Source organism: Paramacrobiotus metropolitanus, unplaced genomic scaffold, assembly GCF_019649055.1.
Source record: "Paramacrobiotus metropolitanus isolate TYO unplaced genomic scaffold, Prichtersi_v1.0 Parri_scaffold0000016, whole genome shotgun sequence".
In the NCBI taxonomy this organism is placed as follows: Eukaryota; Metazoa; Tardigrada; class Eutardigrada; order Parachela; family Macrobiotidae; genus Paramacrobiotus; species Paramacrobiotus metropolitanus.
The window spans coordinates 1,372,102-1,388,067 of record NW_026570236.1 but is presented as its reverse complement, the minus strand read 5'-3'; the positions used below and the strand labels follow the sequence as shown (position 1 = coordinate 1,388,067).

At 41.9% G+C, this 15,966-nt stretch overlaps 5 protein-coding genes across 6 annotated transcripts; all 5 read left to right on the top strand.

Annotated features, from left to right (window-relative positions):
* Positions 1-612: 612 nt before the first annotated feature.
* On the top strand, positions 613-2,358 carry LOC129585430 (uncharacterized). The gene is made up of 6 exons (XM_055478096.1): positions 613-722; positions 806-869; positions 936-1,240; positions 1,305-1,348; positions 1,907-1,957; positions 2,065-2,358. The coding sequence occupies exons 1-6, from the start codon at positions 659-661 to the stop codon at positions 2,356-2,358; spliced, it is 822 nt and encodes a 273-aa protein (XP_055334071.1). The 5' UTR covers positions 613-658.
* Positions 1,803-4,206, top strand: LOC129585429 (uncharacterized). The gene is made up of 8 exons (XM_055478095.1): positions 1,803-1,839; positions 1,907-1,957; positions 2,065-2,460; positions 2,827-2,911; positions 3,415-3,589; positions 3,653-3,787; positions 3,860-3,968; positions 4,133-4,206. Exons 3-8 carry the CDS (start codon positions 2,364-2,366, stop codon positions 4,204-4,206), a joined length of 675 nt encoding a protein of 224 aa, XP_055334070.1. The 5' UTR covers positions 1,803-1,839; positions 1,907-1,957; positions 2,065-2,363.
* Positions 4,207-4,309: 103 nt separating this feature from the next.
* On the top strand, positions 4,310-5,841 carry LOC129585273 (atrial natriuretic peptide receptor 1-like). Its single transcript, XM_055477897.1, has 6 exons — positions 4,310-4,460; positions 4,634-4,854; positions 4,933-5,152; positions 5,252-5,387; positions 5,445-5,493; positions 5,649-5,841. Exons 1-6 carry the CDS (start codon positions 4,452-4,454, stop codon positions 5,839-5,841), a joined length of 828 nt encoding a protein of 275 aa, XP_055333872.1. The 5' UTR covers positions 4,310-4,451.
* A 1,246-nt stretch (positions 5,842-7,087) lies between these two features.
* Positions 7,088-12,333, top strand: LOC129585428 (atrial natriuretic peptide receptor 2-like). Its single transcript, XM_055478094.1, has 20 exons — positions 7,088-7,397; positions 7,460-7,523; positions 7,581-7,882; positions 7,953-7,996; positions 8,058-8,096; positions 8,175-8,243; positions 8,322-8,465; positions 8,570-8,620; positions 8,727-8,906; positions 8,963-9,101; positions 9,163-9,247; positions 9,626-9,809; positions 9,882-10,016; positions 10,076-10,264; positions 10,321-10,648; positions 10,721-11,027; positions 11,101-11,320; positions 11,500-11,635; positions 11,712-11,760; positions 11,961-12,333. Exons 1-20 carry the CDS (start codon positions 7,088-7,090, stop codon positions 12,151-12,153), a joined length of 3,168 nt encoding a protein of 1,055 aa, XP_055334069.1. The 3' UTR covers positions 12,154-12,333.
* A 337-nt stretch (positions 12,334-12,670) lies between these two features.
* Positions 12,671-15,789, top strand: LOC129585267 (uncharacterized). Of its 2 annotated transcripts, none has more exons than XM_055477889.1 (6): positions 12,671-13,091; positions 13,233-13,407; positions 13,478-13,722; positions 13,779-13,943; positions 14,107-14,289; positions 14,383-15,789. In XM_055477889.1, exons 1-6 carry the CDS (start codon positions 12,974-12,976, stop codon positions 15,510-15,512), a joined length of 2,016 nt encoding a protein of 671 aa, XP_055333864.1. In that variant the 5' UTR covers positions 12,671-12,973; the 3' UTR covers positions 15,513-15,789. The 2 variants fall into 2 exon arrangements, with proteins under 2 accessions (XP_055333864.1, XP_055333863.1); XM_055477888.1 differs by having other exon boundaries at positions 14,377-15,786.
* Positions 15,790-15,966: the final 177 nt, after the last annotated feature.

Below are 15,966 nucleotides of genomic sequence, written 5' to 3'. Positions count from 1 at the left end.
ACATCATTTCCATTTTGCACTCTACAACCGAAGGAATTGTAAATCCTGACCGACATTTTGCGCTACTCTGTTTTTCCTCTGCTCATCCATTTTGAAAGGGTTCTAACGCCATCTATTCATGGCCCTTTCTTGAAGGACCGCACGCACGCAAAGCCACGCACACCGGCACATAATACATACAATACATCGCTCTTGTAATCTGGCTGATTCAGTCGATGATATACATGTTCAGTGACAGGGTCACAGGAAGGATAATTTTTCAATTTGCTCTATCTAACGCTATGCCATTTTGGTTTTCTAAAAATTAATGAGTAATCCATGCCCGATCCTAAGGGCAAAAATGTATTTTACTGCAAGAAAAATGCGTAAAACTTCGATATCCTGTGTAGCAGCCACGCTTTCTTTAATTTTATTCTCTATTCCTATTGCTATGCTCTCATCCCATCCTGACAAGATCTTTCAAAGCGCTGTGTTAAATGTTAGCTTGGTAGTAATAGGTGATTCATCCACGCAAGGATTTCAGGATCTGCCGTATGTTGGGCCAGGCTTTACCTTAGCCGTTGAACGCGTGAATGCGAAGTATAACGGGATGATGCAATTTCGTTTGCACTTTATTGGACAGCCGGGATGTAAAGAAGTCACTAGCAATGCCATCGCAATGTTATCTGAATGGCATTATTGTCAAAGAAATTATCGCGGCTTCACCATATACTTCATACTGGGTAAATACATTCGGTTACAAACTTACAGTCACATTAATGATGGTCATGTTGAATTTACGGATCATAATTAAAACGTTTTGCAGCATGTGCCGAAAATTTGGAGATTCCTTATTTCCTTACACAGTGGAATACATTGTGGGTTTCGTCGTAAGTAAATGACACAAATTTCTTCATTATATGTAGAAGCCACAGTTCTCTTATTAATTTTGGTAGTGGCTCGCCTGGTTCGGACTTAAGGAGCCGCAGTTTATACAAAACCCGAATATCCACCAACACTTATTTAATGTCCGAGTATGCTGAACTATTCGTGGAAATTTTGAACCAGTATAACTGGACTTCCATAACAGTTATCATTGACAGCAGCTCTCCTCCGTTTCATTTTACGTTAGCATCAACGTTTCTGAACATTGTCAAGTACGAGAAACACATCGTTAGCATAGTGAGGAATATAGAGACAAAAGCAGGTTCTTTCACTGGCTTTCAACCGATTCTCGACAACGTCCGTGCTACAAGCAGAGGTAAGGTGTTGATCCCCCTCCCACCCGGAAGCAATTTCAACTTAGTCGTTTTTGTAATTACTAGTGGTACTTTACTTTGGAGGTGAACCGGGCTTGCAGGACTTTCTGGTAAAACTTATTCTGGCAGCCATTTTTTGTTGTTTAACAAGACGAAATTTAACGCAGTTGACTGCTTATTCATTCAACATGACAAATGGAGAGTATGTAAGTCGGTCTTTATGTGCACTGTTTTAAATGTAATCTTTTCGTGCATACTATGTCGAATGTTTTAATATATCATTTCAGGTGTATATACTGGAAGAAAATAACCGGTTTCCCCCAATAACCTGGCGGAAAGTTGGCGTAAATGACCTAGTAAGTCGCAATTCTGTAACCAGCATCGTATAACTGTGACAAAAAACACACAGCACGCAGTAGGCTCTGTGATGCACTACTTAGTACTTTGGTGGTGGAAGGTGCTCCTCCAAGCCTTCCACTCGGTCCTAATTGTGAATCCAGTTGAGAATGCCGAGAATATTAGCGTCCAAGTGCATCTCGGTAAGGAATTTCTCCGACGAACGGAGCAACATTACAATTACACATACCCAATAAAAAACCAGGTAGTAATTCCAAACTCACGCGGCTCAGTACGATATTAGCCTTTGAACGGCCTTTTTTATTTGCCAGCCATATATCCTTATTCTCAGCAGCTACATGACCGTCTTTGCAATAGCAGAGGTACGATCTTTCTAGCTTTCTGGCAACGTTGTGATAGTCCCAAGAAATTCTCCAGATTTGAATCTGTAATTCTGTGAGCAGTCCTTTAAAAATGTGTATTATCCTAGGTCATCAACGATACAATAGCTTTGGGCAAAAGACCTGACTGGAGCGGTGTCGCATTAGCAAAGCGTTTATCAAATCGAACATTTAACGACGACTTTGGCCACAGCATGTATTTAGACAGCGAAGGGCAGAGGCGCAGTGACTTCGTGGTATCTTTTTTCAACGCTAACGGGAGTCGCGAGGTCAGTACGGTTCAACCGCCGTTCTGCAATGGCAATTTTGTCGGAAAACACTTGCTCCTGCTTTTGTATGTGCACAGCCGTTGTTGTACAAATTCGGCCAAACAGGAGTTTTAACAGAGATGACACGATTGCTAATGTGGGTCAACAGTTCATTTCCTCCTCCCAACGAGCCGTATTGCGGATATTTAAATCAAAAGCCACGTTGTCATGTAACAGGTAAAAGATAAATTTTCCCATATTTGTATTATTTTATTCTATGAATGATTGGAATACCTTGACGTGGCATTCGAAGTACAAATATAACTATCACCTTTGAAATAAACGCTCACTCATTTTTAAATAAATAATTCAAAGTAGTTTCAAATAATTGCATTTTAAATATTTCCTCATGTATCCTAACAATTGGGGGGAACCTTTTTCATCGTGATCGGCAGCCCCCAAGTCGTGGGTCACAGGAGCCACGAGAGCTTCTTCTCGCTATTGTTTGGTGCGAGCAGTTGTTTTATTTAAAGTAAGCAATGTTAGGAAAAATTAATCCCTTTAAAAAATAGTATTTTGAAAGATATGTCTTATTAATTTTAGGTGACAACCGTTCCTCTTACTTGCTAACAACAATTTCCACAAGTCTCTGTCTGGCTGTCGGCATAATGATAGTAGGAGGAATTGCGTAAGTACTCGATTTTTTCTGGATCATAAAACAGGTTTTTAACCCATCTCGTGCAAGGGACGCCAATAGTGTCGCATGGGCGCGCCGACTCATCTCCGCTTACCTGAGTTTAAAAGTATTTTTTCATAAACACATAGGAAAACTATACGACGAAGCTGTGTACGTATTCCATAGCTCTTATAGAGCTACAGAATGCAGTACGGGGAAGAACTTTGTAATAAATTAACTACTCTAGACTTTTAACCGCCTTCAAAATAAACCGACTTTGTATTTCTAAACCATCACTGTCAACCGCCTGGTGCTGCACAAATGGGCACCCAGTACTGTAATAACCACTGATCGTAACTTTTACTTGAACGGCGCTTATCATAAGTAACTAGAGTACGAGTTATGCCTGTAAAATGCATACGAGTATAACTTAAAGCTTTTTATCATCTAAAGCTAATAGCCTAAAGCCATAATACTTTGTATACTAACCTAAATCTTTATTAAATTGACTACAGATACAGAAAACTCAAAGCTAATTACCAACTGCTACACGATCCATGGTGGCAAATCCAACTGCAAGAACCAACTAATCGACTAGTAGCGTCCTGCCGATCTCTGCTGTCGAGAATCTATGCCGACCAAATCTCCCAACACTCCAGAGAACTCCCTGCGGCTTTTAGCTGGACACGAGTACAATCAGACTGAGCCAGTTAAAAGTATCTTTGTGTTTATTTTAGGAAGCTGTTTTTACAGAGCTTCTGCAGCGCCGTAATTTTCGATACATACAAAACCAAACCAGTTATGGGATGGAAATTATGCAATCGGAACCAGCCAATTGTTTTTCCCGACATTTCGGGTAATAACGAACTGTTGGTATTGCTTCAAAAGGTAGCTGAATGAGATGTGTTCGCTCACATTTTTAATGTTAACCCTTTGTAGATTTACAGTGTTTTGATGTAGTTAAACAGAATGGAGCATATCAATATTTGCCAGTTTGCTGGACTTGCCATAACAAAATCTTCAAAAGGGATTTACTGGATCTCGGCAGTAATGGAGTGCCCATCACGAGGCGCGTTGCCGGACATATTCGACAGCTATGCTAGCAGGGACGCTTCACTGCCGACTTCCCTGGCTCACGATTTTCTCCAAGTAAAATGCCGGTTATCATTACAATTCCAGTGTTTACACGCAAAAACTGTTGCGACCTTTCGGCAGACAGTTTGGCTGTTTCAGGCAGTACGGTATATCCACACTTCCTCGTTGCTGTTCCATGGACGAATCAGCGTCTTGACTTGCTGGGTGGATAAACATTTTTCCCTTAAGCTAGCGCATCTCGCTTCTGACAAATTGCGACGAAGTTTACACACGGCTTGTGGAGACCTTAGTACAGCAGTATGTGAAAACATAATTTGGGAATCCTTCTACTGGTCACCACCCGAAACAGGAAACACGCTTGACAACAAGTCCTGGGAAATGGTTGACATTTACTCCTGCGGTCTGATCCTGCTTGACATACTGACAATGGGAAAGCTTTTAGAGCAGATCAGAGCGCATGCCCAAGGTAAGCACTACTTCGAAGTACTCATTACGCATAATTAGGATTCAGTGAGTGGATGCTTCATCAGCCTTCCAACAATCTATGTAGCTAACCAAAGCCTTCAAGAAATTTTGCCTGGCACAATTTTCTTGTGTTTGCCTGACTTCGAAGTGATATTACGGTCGTGCATCGCTCAGGATCCGCTGCAGCGACCGAATATAAAAAGTCTTATCCGTGCGCTGGCCACAATTAATCCACTGTTGGCTGCACAGGAAAAAAATACGACGCTTTTTGACCAAATATGTGCCAGGATGGAAAGTTATTCGAACGAACTAGAGTACCAAGTCACGAAGCGGACCGTCGAACTAATGGAAGAAACGGAAAAATGCAACGCAATAATCAATCAGATTTTACCACGGTACCAGTGACCAGAGCAACGGGTACTAGTAATTTTCAAGAAAAGTTGTTGTAAATCACTTTGCTTGCATAATATTAGATCGATCGCCCAACAGCTTCGAGCCGGTGAAAGGATCTTACCTGAATTTTTTGAATGCACCACAATCCTCTTTACTGATTTGCATGGATTCGCTGATTTTGCTAAGAACAATCCACCAGAAACGGCCATTGCTGTTATCTCGGCAACTGAAATTTGTATCGACAAACTGACAACCGAGTGCGACGTTTATAAAGTGGAGGCAATCAGTGATTCGTTTATGGTAATGCAAGCGAAATGGTGCTTATGTCCTTTTTTCTGGAATCCGCATCCCCGATAATCGATTGCAATTCTGCACAAGATCTTATAAGCAATTCTGCAGGTGGCTAGCGGAGTACCAGAAAGAATCGGCTGTAACCATATCGAGCGTATTGCTGTCTTTGCCATAAAGCTTGTGACCCTTCAACCCCAGCTGACCTTTCTACAAAGCTTATGTTTCAAGACTGGAATTCATTCGGGTAATGCGTCAATGACGTATTTATCTGGGTGCGAGTTACGCATTGTTGAAATTACAGGTCCCTGTGCTGCAGGATTAATGGGGCTAAAACGACCCCGTTATTGCTTGTATGTAAGCTTCCTCTTACATTGCATTCTGGTTATGAAAGCAGCTTACTGCTCAATAGGTTTTTAATTCAGATCAGTTGTCCTTACACGATACAAGTGACCATACCTCTTATTGTTGTGCAAGCACCTTATCCAGAATTTCGACTCTGTTTTAGATTTGGGGACACAGTTAACATGGCCTCCAGAATGTGCAGTCACGGTTTGCCAGGCCGTATCCATCTCAGCCCAGATAGTCAACTTCTTCTGGAACAATTTACCCAGTTCATGGTCGAAGAAAGAGGCGTGCTGGCTATTAAGGGAAAATACGAAACAACAACCTACTGGCTTCTACCAGCGTACCGGATGTAAAGGGATGTTCATATGCTTCAAATTTCAATGCGGAGATCTTGTCACAGATTTTTTATGTTCTCAGGGGCCCAGAACCGAGTATGTTAAGCTGCGCTGCTCTAGAGGCGCGCCTATCTGGTTGACCTATGCTTAAGCGCCCAATATTTTGATCTCCGTTACGATATTTTGATCTTGCGGCGTTGGTACGTGAATCAGATGTGATTCTTAAATTACTTGAACTGAACTGAATAGGTAGAAAACGAGTACTGTGGTGTAAGATGAAAAAATACCACAAGTGCAAGTACCGCCCACCGCGTCCAGTGCGGGGAGAAACAACCGCAGCTTGTGTGCGATATGTGTTTACAAACAATGCCGGCCGCGGTACTTTCTTTCGCGAATAGTAAAACACTCGGTAGGAAAGTGCTGCGAGCCGCTATACTAAATTCAGAAGCCAGAAGTTTATAATTTTTCCTTATATAAGACAAAAATTGAAGCATTCAAAAGCTTGTTAAAACATTTCTTCGATTTCGTACCATAGACTAGAAACTGAAAATTTTCTTTCCACTCGTTTTGCTTCCTCATTTTACCTCGATAAACTCTAAGATATTCTCCTCCTTTTTGACCACGGCTGCTTGAGGGGAAGAATCACGACCGCCGACATTACGTGAGCAAAGTAGCTGGACGACATTCTAATAGTATTTTACGAATTACACACTGCATGCACGAGCGGATCTTTACGGCTCTTTAATCTTTAAGCGCACTATCGAAGGGATAGTGTGCCTTGCAGTGATACTATCATATTTCTTGGTAATCTCTTGCTCATCCATCTGCAACATACACTCCTGCCACCCACCATCTTTCCATGAATGGGAACAGGAACCCCGGTAACTGCAGCAAGTAGCAGGAAGATCACCGGTGTGAAAAAGGTCAAATAGCTGTGAAAACACAGCTTTACGGTTGCAGTTGGCTGCAGTAGCTTAGAAATAAGCAAACGTTCTGCATGCTGTGTTAACGATTGATGCAGTCAATCGCATGCAATAAAGCCGTTTCCTGATATTTTATTCAGACGATAACAATGCAGGATTTTTGCTGCTTTCTAAAGTAACATCAATGCGACCTCTTTGTTTATTTTACGTAATAGTTTCGCATTTAATATTTAATGGGTTAGCTTAAATATCGCAAGGTACCATCAGTGTTGGTTGTTTCGACGTCATCCATAACGATCATGTCATTTTGTCCGTCAGTTTTATTTCTTGTCCTTGCTGATATGGTGGGCACTCAGTTGGTCACACCTCCCAGTCCCAGGGAGAGCCCACAGGATGCTATAGTAAACGTCAGTTTCGTGGTCATAGGTTTTTCCTCTCCGAGTGGCACCGCGGCTCTGCCGTATGTGGAACCAGCGCTATCTATGGCCGTTGAACACGTCGAAACAAATTACAAGGAGAATATGCATTTCCGCTTGCATTTTATGGAAGAACAAACATGCGCTGACCTCGGTAGCAATGCTGTCGCCATGCTGTCGGAATGGCACTACCGTAAGCGAGACGATCGGGACCTCACGATATACATCATACCAGGTGAGCAGTTGTTTTGTGTTGAAATATTGCGAGCAGTAACAACGTGCAAAGAAATTTTGTAGCGTGTGTGGAAGAAACCGATATTCCGTATTTCCATACACAGTGGAATACGTTGTGGATTTCAACGTGAGTTAGTGATACCATTTCCTCAATCAGAGAAATGGACGTGTTGTATTGCGATAGAGTCTCCGCCGGTTCGAAAGTGCGCTATCGTAATTTATATCCAACATGGATATCGACAAATTATTATCTCATGTCCGAATGCGCTGGATTACTGCTTGAGATACTGATTAAGTACAACTGGACTACAACAACTGCAATCATCGACAACAGTTCGTCTCCGTTTTACTTCACCTTAGCATCGATATTCTTTGCCACTGTCGCAAGCCAGAAACATGTAACAAGCGTTGTGAGGACAATTGAAGCAAAACCAGGTTTCAACGGCTTTCGATCGCTTCTGGAAGGCATTCGGGCAACAAGCAGGGGTTAGCTGTTGTATAACACTGTACCACTAGGACACATTTTAGCGACTAAATTGTTTTCTTCTTTTGCCAGTGGTGCTGTACTTCGGCAGTGGACCGGCTCTTCGGGACTTTCTGGTAAACGTTGTGCTGCCAAAGCGCAAACCATTTTGCTTAATTTCATAAGAGTCTTTTGCAGCTAACCGCTTATTCTTTGGATATGACAAATGGAGAATATGTAAGCTTCAGTACATACACGTACTTCCCTTTAACTTCTTCAGATCTAATCAGATGAGAGCACTTAATTTCTCAGCAGGTTTACGTACTGATTGAGAACAGCCCCAACCGTCCAATAAACTGGCAGATTGGCAATGCAAACGATTTGGTAATTAGCAGGGTCACCTGAAAATAGTCAGATGTCTTATGTGATTCAAAAATTTACGAACTGTTTACTGATGACCAGGCTCTGCTGCAAGCGTTCCAGTCGGTCTTGATGGTACATCCAACCGATAACACGAAAAATAGTTCCACAAAGATGCAACTTGCAACAGAATTTCAACGACGAACCATGCAAGATTTTAACTTCACATATCAGCTATCGCAGCAGGTTTGCCTAACCTTTTTTGGTTTACTTATCTTTTTCTTCGCATTACTGTAATGCGATTTCGCACATTCAGTTGACTCGAAATTTTCATTTTTTAAACTTGGCAGCCATACGATCTTATCCTTGGAAATTACATGACGGTGTTTGCGCTAGCGAAAGTAAGATTTAATTTTCAACACAGATGCATTAGTGCAGGAACAAGCAACGGATGTTGTAATTACTTACCACCTGTTCGCTGCTACAGAGTCAGCATTACTTTTCCAGATTATCAACGATACAATTGCCTCAGGCAAAACAGCGGATTGGAGTGGTACGGCTTTAGCACGGCGTCTCTTGAACCAAACGTTCAGTGACGACATCGGTAATAGCATGTACATCGACAACGAGGGACAACGACGCACCGACTTCATTGTTTCATATTTCAGTACAAATGGGACCCGCAAGGTAAGGCCCATTAAACAGTTTCAGACTAGAAGCTCCTTTACCTTCTCAGTCTGCAGACTCTGCTTCAAAAGTTTGGTAACACCGGTGTTTTACTGGAAGCCCCTCAATTGAGAGCATGGGTCAATGATCCTTTTCCTCCCCCCAACGAACCACTTTGTGGATATTTACATCAGAGCTTCTTTTGTTTTGCGGCGAGTACGGATCTCTTAAAGCACGTACATGTTTCCCGTTCGCTTTAATAATACTTTTTTTGCAGGTGTCAGTTCTCTGACAAAAGCGTTGATTTCCACTGTGTCGGTTGTGTGTGTATTTCTTGGAATCGCAATCGTAGGATACATTAAGTATGATAATATCTTGCAGAGGCTTTTAAGCTGTTTATACGAGTAGAATGACTAGCGACAGCAGCTAAATCTGTTAAATTCATTTCTGAATAGCGTAGTAACGTTTGCCATAAATATAATTATTAGCATAATATTACTAAACTAACAGTACTAACCTCTAAACTAACAGTTAGTTAGTAATATTATGCGTGTACGCATTTTTTGTCGTTGTTGAGTTTGTTAATATTATTAAGATCTTTTGTCCCACCGGAAAAACAATAAGTCAGTAACCTAATTACTTCCGGTGCTGTACCACACATAGCAGTAAAAAGCAATCTTGTGGTATTGCGTTTCTGATTTATTTGTCGTTCTTTTAGCGTAAACTTTCATCCTTTGCAGCAAGCAGAGAGCTAGAAACAACATGCTCACAGACCCGTGGTGGCAAGTCCACCTGGATGAGAATCGGTCCGATCGAGAAGTATTCTGTTTTCCCACGCCATTAGTGGGACAGAAACAAAAACACTCGGAATTCTCACGCGGCACCGGTACCAGCGGTCTTCCTGATGCAATAATCGGGACACGCGTACGAAAAAGTTTTTCCAGAAAAAATACGTTCATTTCAGATCTATATTAATTTATTGTCAAAATTTTGCAGGATATTTGTAGAGCTATCATTTTCGGCTCGCTCGAGAGCAGACCAGTTATGGGCTGGAAGGTATCCAGTAGAAAGCATCCGGTCAGCTTTGCCAACATCTCTGCTAACATTGATCTGTTGATTCTACTCCGAAAGGTTACAAGTTAATTCGAACGGCCTTATGTGGAAATAATAAAATACTGCCTTCTTTGCAGCTTAACAAAATCGACCATATTAATATTTGTCGCTTTGTGGGACTGACGATAACAAAATCTTCTAAAGAACTCCACTGGGTATCCGCCGTATTGGACTGCCCATCACGGGGTCCCTTGCCGGATTTATTTGATAGCTGGATTAGTAAAGACGAGGCTATGACAAGCTCACTGGTTCTGGATTATCTCCAAGTATAGCGTCAGTGTTTTGAACTATGGTCGGCATCTGTTGTAATTTTCAATTGTAGGCAGTGCGGTACATTCACTCTTCGTCTCTGCAATTTCATGGGCGCATCAGCATTCTGACCTGCTGGATTGACAGGCATTTCACGCTTAAACTAGCACATTTGGCATCCGACAGACTACGAGAAGAAACACATATCGCTTGTGGAGATTTAAGCACCGCAGCATGTCAAAACACTGTTTGGGAATCCTTCTATTGGTCACCACCAGAATCAGGAAGCATGCTTGATAGCAAGTCGTTGCAGATGGTCGACATTTACTCCTCCGGTTTGATCTTGCTCGATATCCTGACCATGGGAAAATTGCTAGACAAAGTGAGATCCCTAACAAAAGGTAGAAAAGGCGTAACCGGTTATAAAGCATATGTAACATTCTTTATTTGCTATATTATAAATGTTGTGGCAGACCAAAGTTTTCACGATCTTCACTATGGGACAATGTTTTCGAGCGTGCCCGAATTCGAAGTGGCACTGACATCTTGCATCGACTTAGACCCGCTCCAACGACCCGATATAAGCAGTCTCCTCCATTCGTTGGCCAGAATTAGTCCTACGCTAGCTTCGGATAAACGAAAGACGACTCTTTTCGACAAAATCATTTCCAGATTAGAAAACTATGCAGTTGAATTAGAATGTCAGGTGATAAAGAGAACCAGCGAATTAACGGAAGAAATGAATAAATGCGACGCGATCATCCATCAGTTCTTGCCACGGTACAAGTTTCCCATCTTCGTTTCCTATGAACTTCAGTGCAATTTCCGTGTGCGCGTTTTTTGCATTCGTTAGATATATTGCCAAACAACTCCGAGCCGGCGAAAAAGTCTTACCAGAGTTTTTTGAATGCGCGACAATTACGTTTACCGATTTATATGGATTCGCCGATTTCGTGAAGAACCAACCACCTGAAATGACGATCACTCTTACATCCGCCACTGAAGCTTGCATCGATAAGTTGTCAACCGAGTGTGGTGTTTATAAAGTGGAGGCTATCGGCGACTCCTTTATGGTGACTATCACTTACTACTTACTACGATAATATGTATCGTAGAACTCTACATGGTAACTCACCTCGCAAGTTCGCAACAGAAATTTGTAAAGATGCTGCCTATCTGCGTACATTGATTATACACGTGTAATATACGTATTTTTATATTATATCAATACAACGAAGCTAAACTGAAATAGGTAGCCAGCGGACTACCAGAAAGGATTGGCATAAATCATATCGAGCGTACAGCAGTGTTTGCTACAAGGCTAATGGAACTTCGGCCACAACTGACCTTTCTGCACAATTTACGGTTTAAAATTGGAATCCATTCTGGTAAGTACTGCACAATCACTGCTTTTATCTGCATGTGCATTTAGGACTAAATGATTACATTTGTTGGTTGTTACAGGCCCGTGCGCTGCTGGATTAATGGGATCAAAGCGACCACGCTACTGTCTGTACGTAATACGTAGCATACATTTCCCCTTTCAGCAGCTCCTGCTGCTTGTATTGTCGAGTGCTACTACTGTACATTAATATTTTTATTGTCTTACAAGTGCATACGAATTATTATGAAAATGCCATTAACGCGTACCGTGCTGAAATTTTGATACAACCAATAGTTAGTTAAAAGTGTTTCCTTATTCCTTATTGCTAGGTTTGGGGATACGATTAACATGGCCTCCCGAATGTGCAGTCACGGTTTACCAGACCGTATTCATCTCAGCCCGGAGAGTCAACTTCTTCTGGAACAATTTACAGAATTCGTTGTCCAACCAAGGGGACGGCAACTTATCAAGGGAAAATACGAAATGATGACTTACTGGCTTATTCCGTCAACACAAAACTGAATTTTCATAAGCCCTTTTGTACTCGTAATAAAAACATTGCCGCATAATCCTAAACTCTTAACTGCATGTTTCAAACTTAAATTACAACGGAATAACAATCCAACCATTAATTACTAGGAAGTGCACTCGCTTTTTGCGGGCACTGCAAAACTACCAGTAGAGTTTACTGAACGTGTTGATGAATGCAAACCGTCTATACCGTGCATAAAATTAAATTACATCAAAAATAAATTATAGAAGACGTAAAAGTAACTCCACAGGGAAACTACGTTACGCAGTTATTAGGCAATAACACTGATAACACTTACCCTAACACGCAGGCAGCCTAAGTCCCAAGTCCTGGGAATTTTAATGCCATAATGCGAATCGTCGCAATCTGTGCGTGGATCCGTGGTCATCTAGATAGCTTATATTTTATCGCTTAAATCAGATCGCTGTGCACCATCAGATGGTGGAAGTTAACAGTCTCATATCAAGACAATCTATTAATTTTGTTCGGCGAACAGTGCATCATTTCCCGGGCACTGACGATAAAGCCCGCACACTCTGGCGCACAGTGATGACTTTCCACGCCAACCGTAGCGGAATCGTAAAAAAGTTGCCTTTCATGAGCAAATCTTGGTATTTACTGTTACTCATTTGTAAGGCATTATGATCTACCTCCAGCTGCAGTGCAATAATTATGTTAATTACCAACTGATTGACTTTCCAAAGACGTCTTGATACTTATCATTGGTTATTTATACCATCAAATTTATGCTTCCTTACTGCCTCGAGCGAAAATAAGCTTCGTCTAATTATCTTTTGAGAAAGAGGCAAAATGCTAATATTCCCGAGAATAAATTCTAGAAAAGCGTTTTACTTGTTGTATTACACAGTGATTTTGTTACTGAATGTTACTATGAATGCGATATTCTGTTCTGCTGAAAGACACGAAGGTAAGGCTGCATGAATGTTAAGGTTTAAAAAGATTCTCGTTATTTTCATTTGTATAAACGTATATATATTATGTCTTCCTTTGTATAAACGCCAAAGTATTGCTTTTTTGAAACCCTTACTTTACCGAAATTATTAAACAGTGATCTTGGAGCACTACTGCAAAACTGCCTACGTGCTTCCGTGCCCTGATTCCGGTGATCCCGCTCTTCGAGCCGGTAGACTGCGATTCCAAAATGTTCCCAAACTAAACTGCACGGTGGAGGTTACGACGCCAAGTAATTGCACTACCCTGTCTGCAATTTACCTGCATATTCCGTACGCTACATTAATTACAAACAAGCTGCAACAGTTCTGTATTAACTGGTTGGCAACTGTTTCATTTCAGGGTTTCAAATTTGGACAAAACCCACACCATCCGGGTTTACGATAGCAGTGAATGGAAACAGCCCCTGTTAAAAATCATTCCCGGTGGAATATCTCCAAATTTGCCCAAGACGACACTGGCATCTGTTGCACATGTATTGTCCCGGTACCATAAGGTCCCCGCTCTCAAGATTACTATGGACCTGGGGCCGAGAAGAAAAGATAACCCGCACCATCAGTTTGGGTTCGATTACACTATATTAACCAGTAAGTAACACCTACTATTTCCGCAACCACAAACGCAACTTTGCTTTATCTGGCAGTGAACCAGAAATTAAACGAAATATACTGCAAAGCTCTTGAAGGATACATTCCAAGGGCAATTATGTGCAATCAAGATGCCAGTGCGCGGGTCACCTGTCCGGATGAATATACCCAGCACACAGGAATCAGCAGTGTGAAACGTGTACAGCCTTGTCTCGATTCAGGTACGCATATATTGTACGTTTGCAGCCGGTGTTCCGCATAAATTTCTCTTCGAAAAATGACAGTTACGAAATTACATAACATTCGAAGTGCAAAAAAAGTACCGTGTCGGAAAAGCTTGAGATCTATCAGTTACAGAAATGTGATACACATGTTTACTGTTAGGTCCCGATGGAGACCCGACCATCGTGAGGAATACTGACGATTTGGAAATTACAAACAACAACGGCATTTCGTCGGCATCTGTGGGTAGAAGCGGCACGAGGATCTTGGCACCGGTTAAGAAATTACGAAAACCTTTAACAGACGCCGATATTGCGGAGCGTATTTATCTCCAAAACGCCAAAGGTGAGTCCATATTCTGTAAAATAAAGCACTCCGTAAAATAGTGTAAGTAAATGTTGACATTAAAAGTATTTGCTTAATGGATATTAGGCCTAGGAACAGTACGATACGCTTTGCGGCCACTACGAGCCGACCAAGAGCTGTATCGCATCGGCTTGGGCAAGATCATTCTATATGTCACGGATCGGAATGTCCAGCTGGAAAGCACAGATTCCACGGTCTTCGAAGAACAAATCCGAAGGTCACCAGCGCACAGTCTAACACATCCAAACTGCTCCCAGTCAACACACTGGATATCGTTCTCCTCGCGGCGAGCCGGCGATTTGCTCCCTTTTATCAAATTCGGTTATGGATACGAAATGGAAAACAACGTTCTGTTCCATTTTTCGTCACTACCTAATATCGATTTCGATCCATTGATTGGCGCGATTGAAAGCGTCGTTTTGGCTGACGGTGTGGCTGTCGTTGACCATGTCAAGCTGAAACCGCAGCCAACCATTGCAGACCTATCACCCGTTCTGGTGGAGCCGGACGCGCCCCGAATGCGACATCCGCTAATTAGATTAAGACCAAGAAGTTCGGAGTATGATACCTTGATTGCCGGAATCCTCGAAGACGTAAACGCCTTTACGCTAACTCCTGAAGAACTCGCTGCTATAAACTATTCGCTGGAAATACCGGGCTGTACGTTGCACAAAATTTTAGCCGGCAAAATGCGTGCCGGTCGCAAGAGCGCCGCCTATATTCGCGTACCCGGTCCGCGCAACCTTCTGCGAGCGCCCGGTCAGGAAATGGTGATGGAAATCTGGCCGAAAGGTCACTACAGCGCGGTGCACAATCACGGTAACACCTCAGGGGTTTTTAAGATCCTGCAGGGATCTGTCACATTTGAATGGTACAATCCCATTGTAAATATGAGCTATGAAGACCCGGTATTGATAAAAACACAGACGTTTCATACGGGCAACATTACGTGGATGAGGTCGGATTTATACCAGACGCATCGGCTGCGCAATGAACGGACGGATATCGTCAGTATTTTAGCGCAAGCCTACCGGTATGAAGACGACGAGGAGCTGGTTAAAGAAGATTACTTTTATTATGTCGTGCCAGATAGTCCTTATCTGGGGATGTTCCTTCCGCATGTTGACATTGGGCTCAGCGAAATAATCAGACCGGAAGGAAGAATTATTCAAGAGTACAGGACTAAGAATTGTGGTTCTTAAGTCGGCGCCACTGCAAAGCTAGTGTAAACTACTATTCTGTATTTTATAAATACTATTATACCTATTGTGATCTATTGTGATCCTGTTTGCAAGGCTGTGTTATGCTCTGTATTTTGTCTACATACAAATTGCAGTTTGATCACTTTGATGGACACGGACTTAATTCACGTATTGTGTATTTTACACAATGCTAACTATAGTACTGCAGAAAATGCTGAAAGTGAGTGAAATGTACTCGTAATACATATGTATTGCACGTTTATTATTCAAGATTTTATATCTTCTACGAGTATATATACTGTATGCCACAATTTTCTTTGCTGGTTACAATTTTCTTTGCTGTCATTTTTATCAACTATCTCGGCAGTTATCTAAATGAAATCTCTTGCTGGGTGCAGGGCTCATCAGCAGATTCAGCACTGACAAATGACAATGATTATCCGATCGAATTTTT

Coding starts and splice junctions, on each gene's coding strand:
- LOC129585430 (XM_055478096.1), top strand. CDS start 659: ATGTTATCTGAATGGCATTATTGTCAAAGAAATTATCGCGGCTTCACC. Junction 723..805: donor CACCATATACTTCATACTGG/GTAAATACATTC, acceptor AACGTTTTGCAG/CATGTGCCGAAAATTTGGAG. Junction 1,349..1,906: donor CGGGCTTGCAGGACTTTCTG/GTAAAACTTATT, acceptor TTTATTTGCCAG/CCATATATCCTTATTCTCAG.
- LOC129585267 (XM_055477888.1), top strand. CDS start 12,974: ATGCTAATATTCCCGAGAATAAATTCTAGAAAAGCGTTTTACTTGTTG. Junction 13,944..14,106: donor ACAGCCTTGTCTCGATTCAG/GTACGCATATAT, acceptor GTTTACTGTTAG/GTCCCGATGGAGACCCGACC. Junction 14,290..14,376: donor TTATCTCCAAAACGCCAAAG/GTGAGTCCATAT, acceptor AATGGATATTAG/GCCTAGGAACAGTACGATAC.
- LOC129585273 (XM_055477897.1), top strand. Junction 4,855..4,932: donor ATCAATCAGATTTTACCACG/GTACCAGTGACC, acceptor GCATAATATTAG/ATCGATCGCCCAACAGCTTC. Junction 5,153..5,251: donor CAATCAGTGATTCGTTTATG/GTAATGCAAGCG, acceptor GCAATTCTGCAG/GTGGCTAGCGGAGTACCAGA.
- LOC129585428 (XM_055478094.1), top strand. CDS start 7,088: ATGGTGGGCACTCAGTTGGTCACACCTCCCAGTCCCAGGGAGAGCCCA. Junction 7,997..8,057: donor CGGCTCTTCGGGACTTTCTG/GTAAACGTTGTG, acceptor AGTCTTTTGCAG/CTAACCGCTTATTCTTTGGA. Junction 8,466..8,569: donor CATATCAGCTATCGCAGCAG/GTTTGCCTAACC, acceptor TAAACTTGGCAG/CCATACGATCTTATCCTTGG.
- LOC129585429 (XM_055478095.1), top strand. CDS start 2,364: ATGACACGATTGCTAATGTGGGTCAACAGTTCATTTCCTCCTCCCAAC. Junction 2,912..3,414: donor ATGATAGTAGGAGGAATTGC/GTAAGTACTCGA, acceptor AATTGACTACAG/ATACAGAAAACTCAAAGCTA. Junction 3,969..4,132: donor AATGGAGTGCCCATCACGAG/GCGCGTTGCCGG, acceptor TGGCTGTTTCAG/GCAGTACGGTATATCCACAC.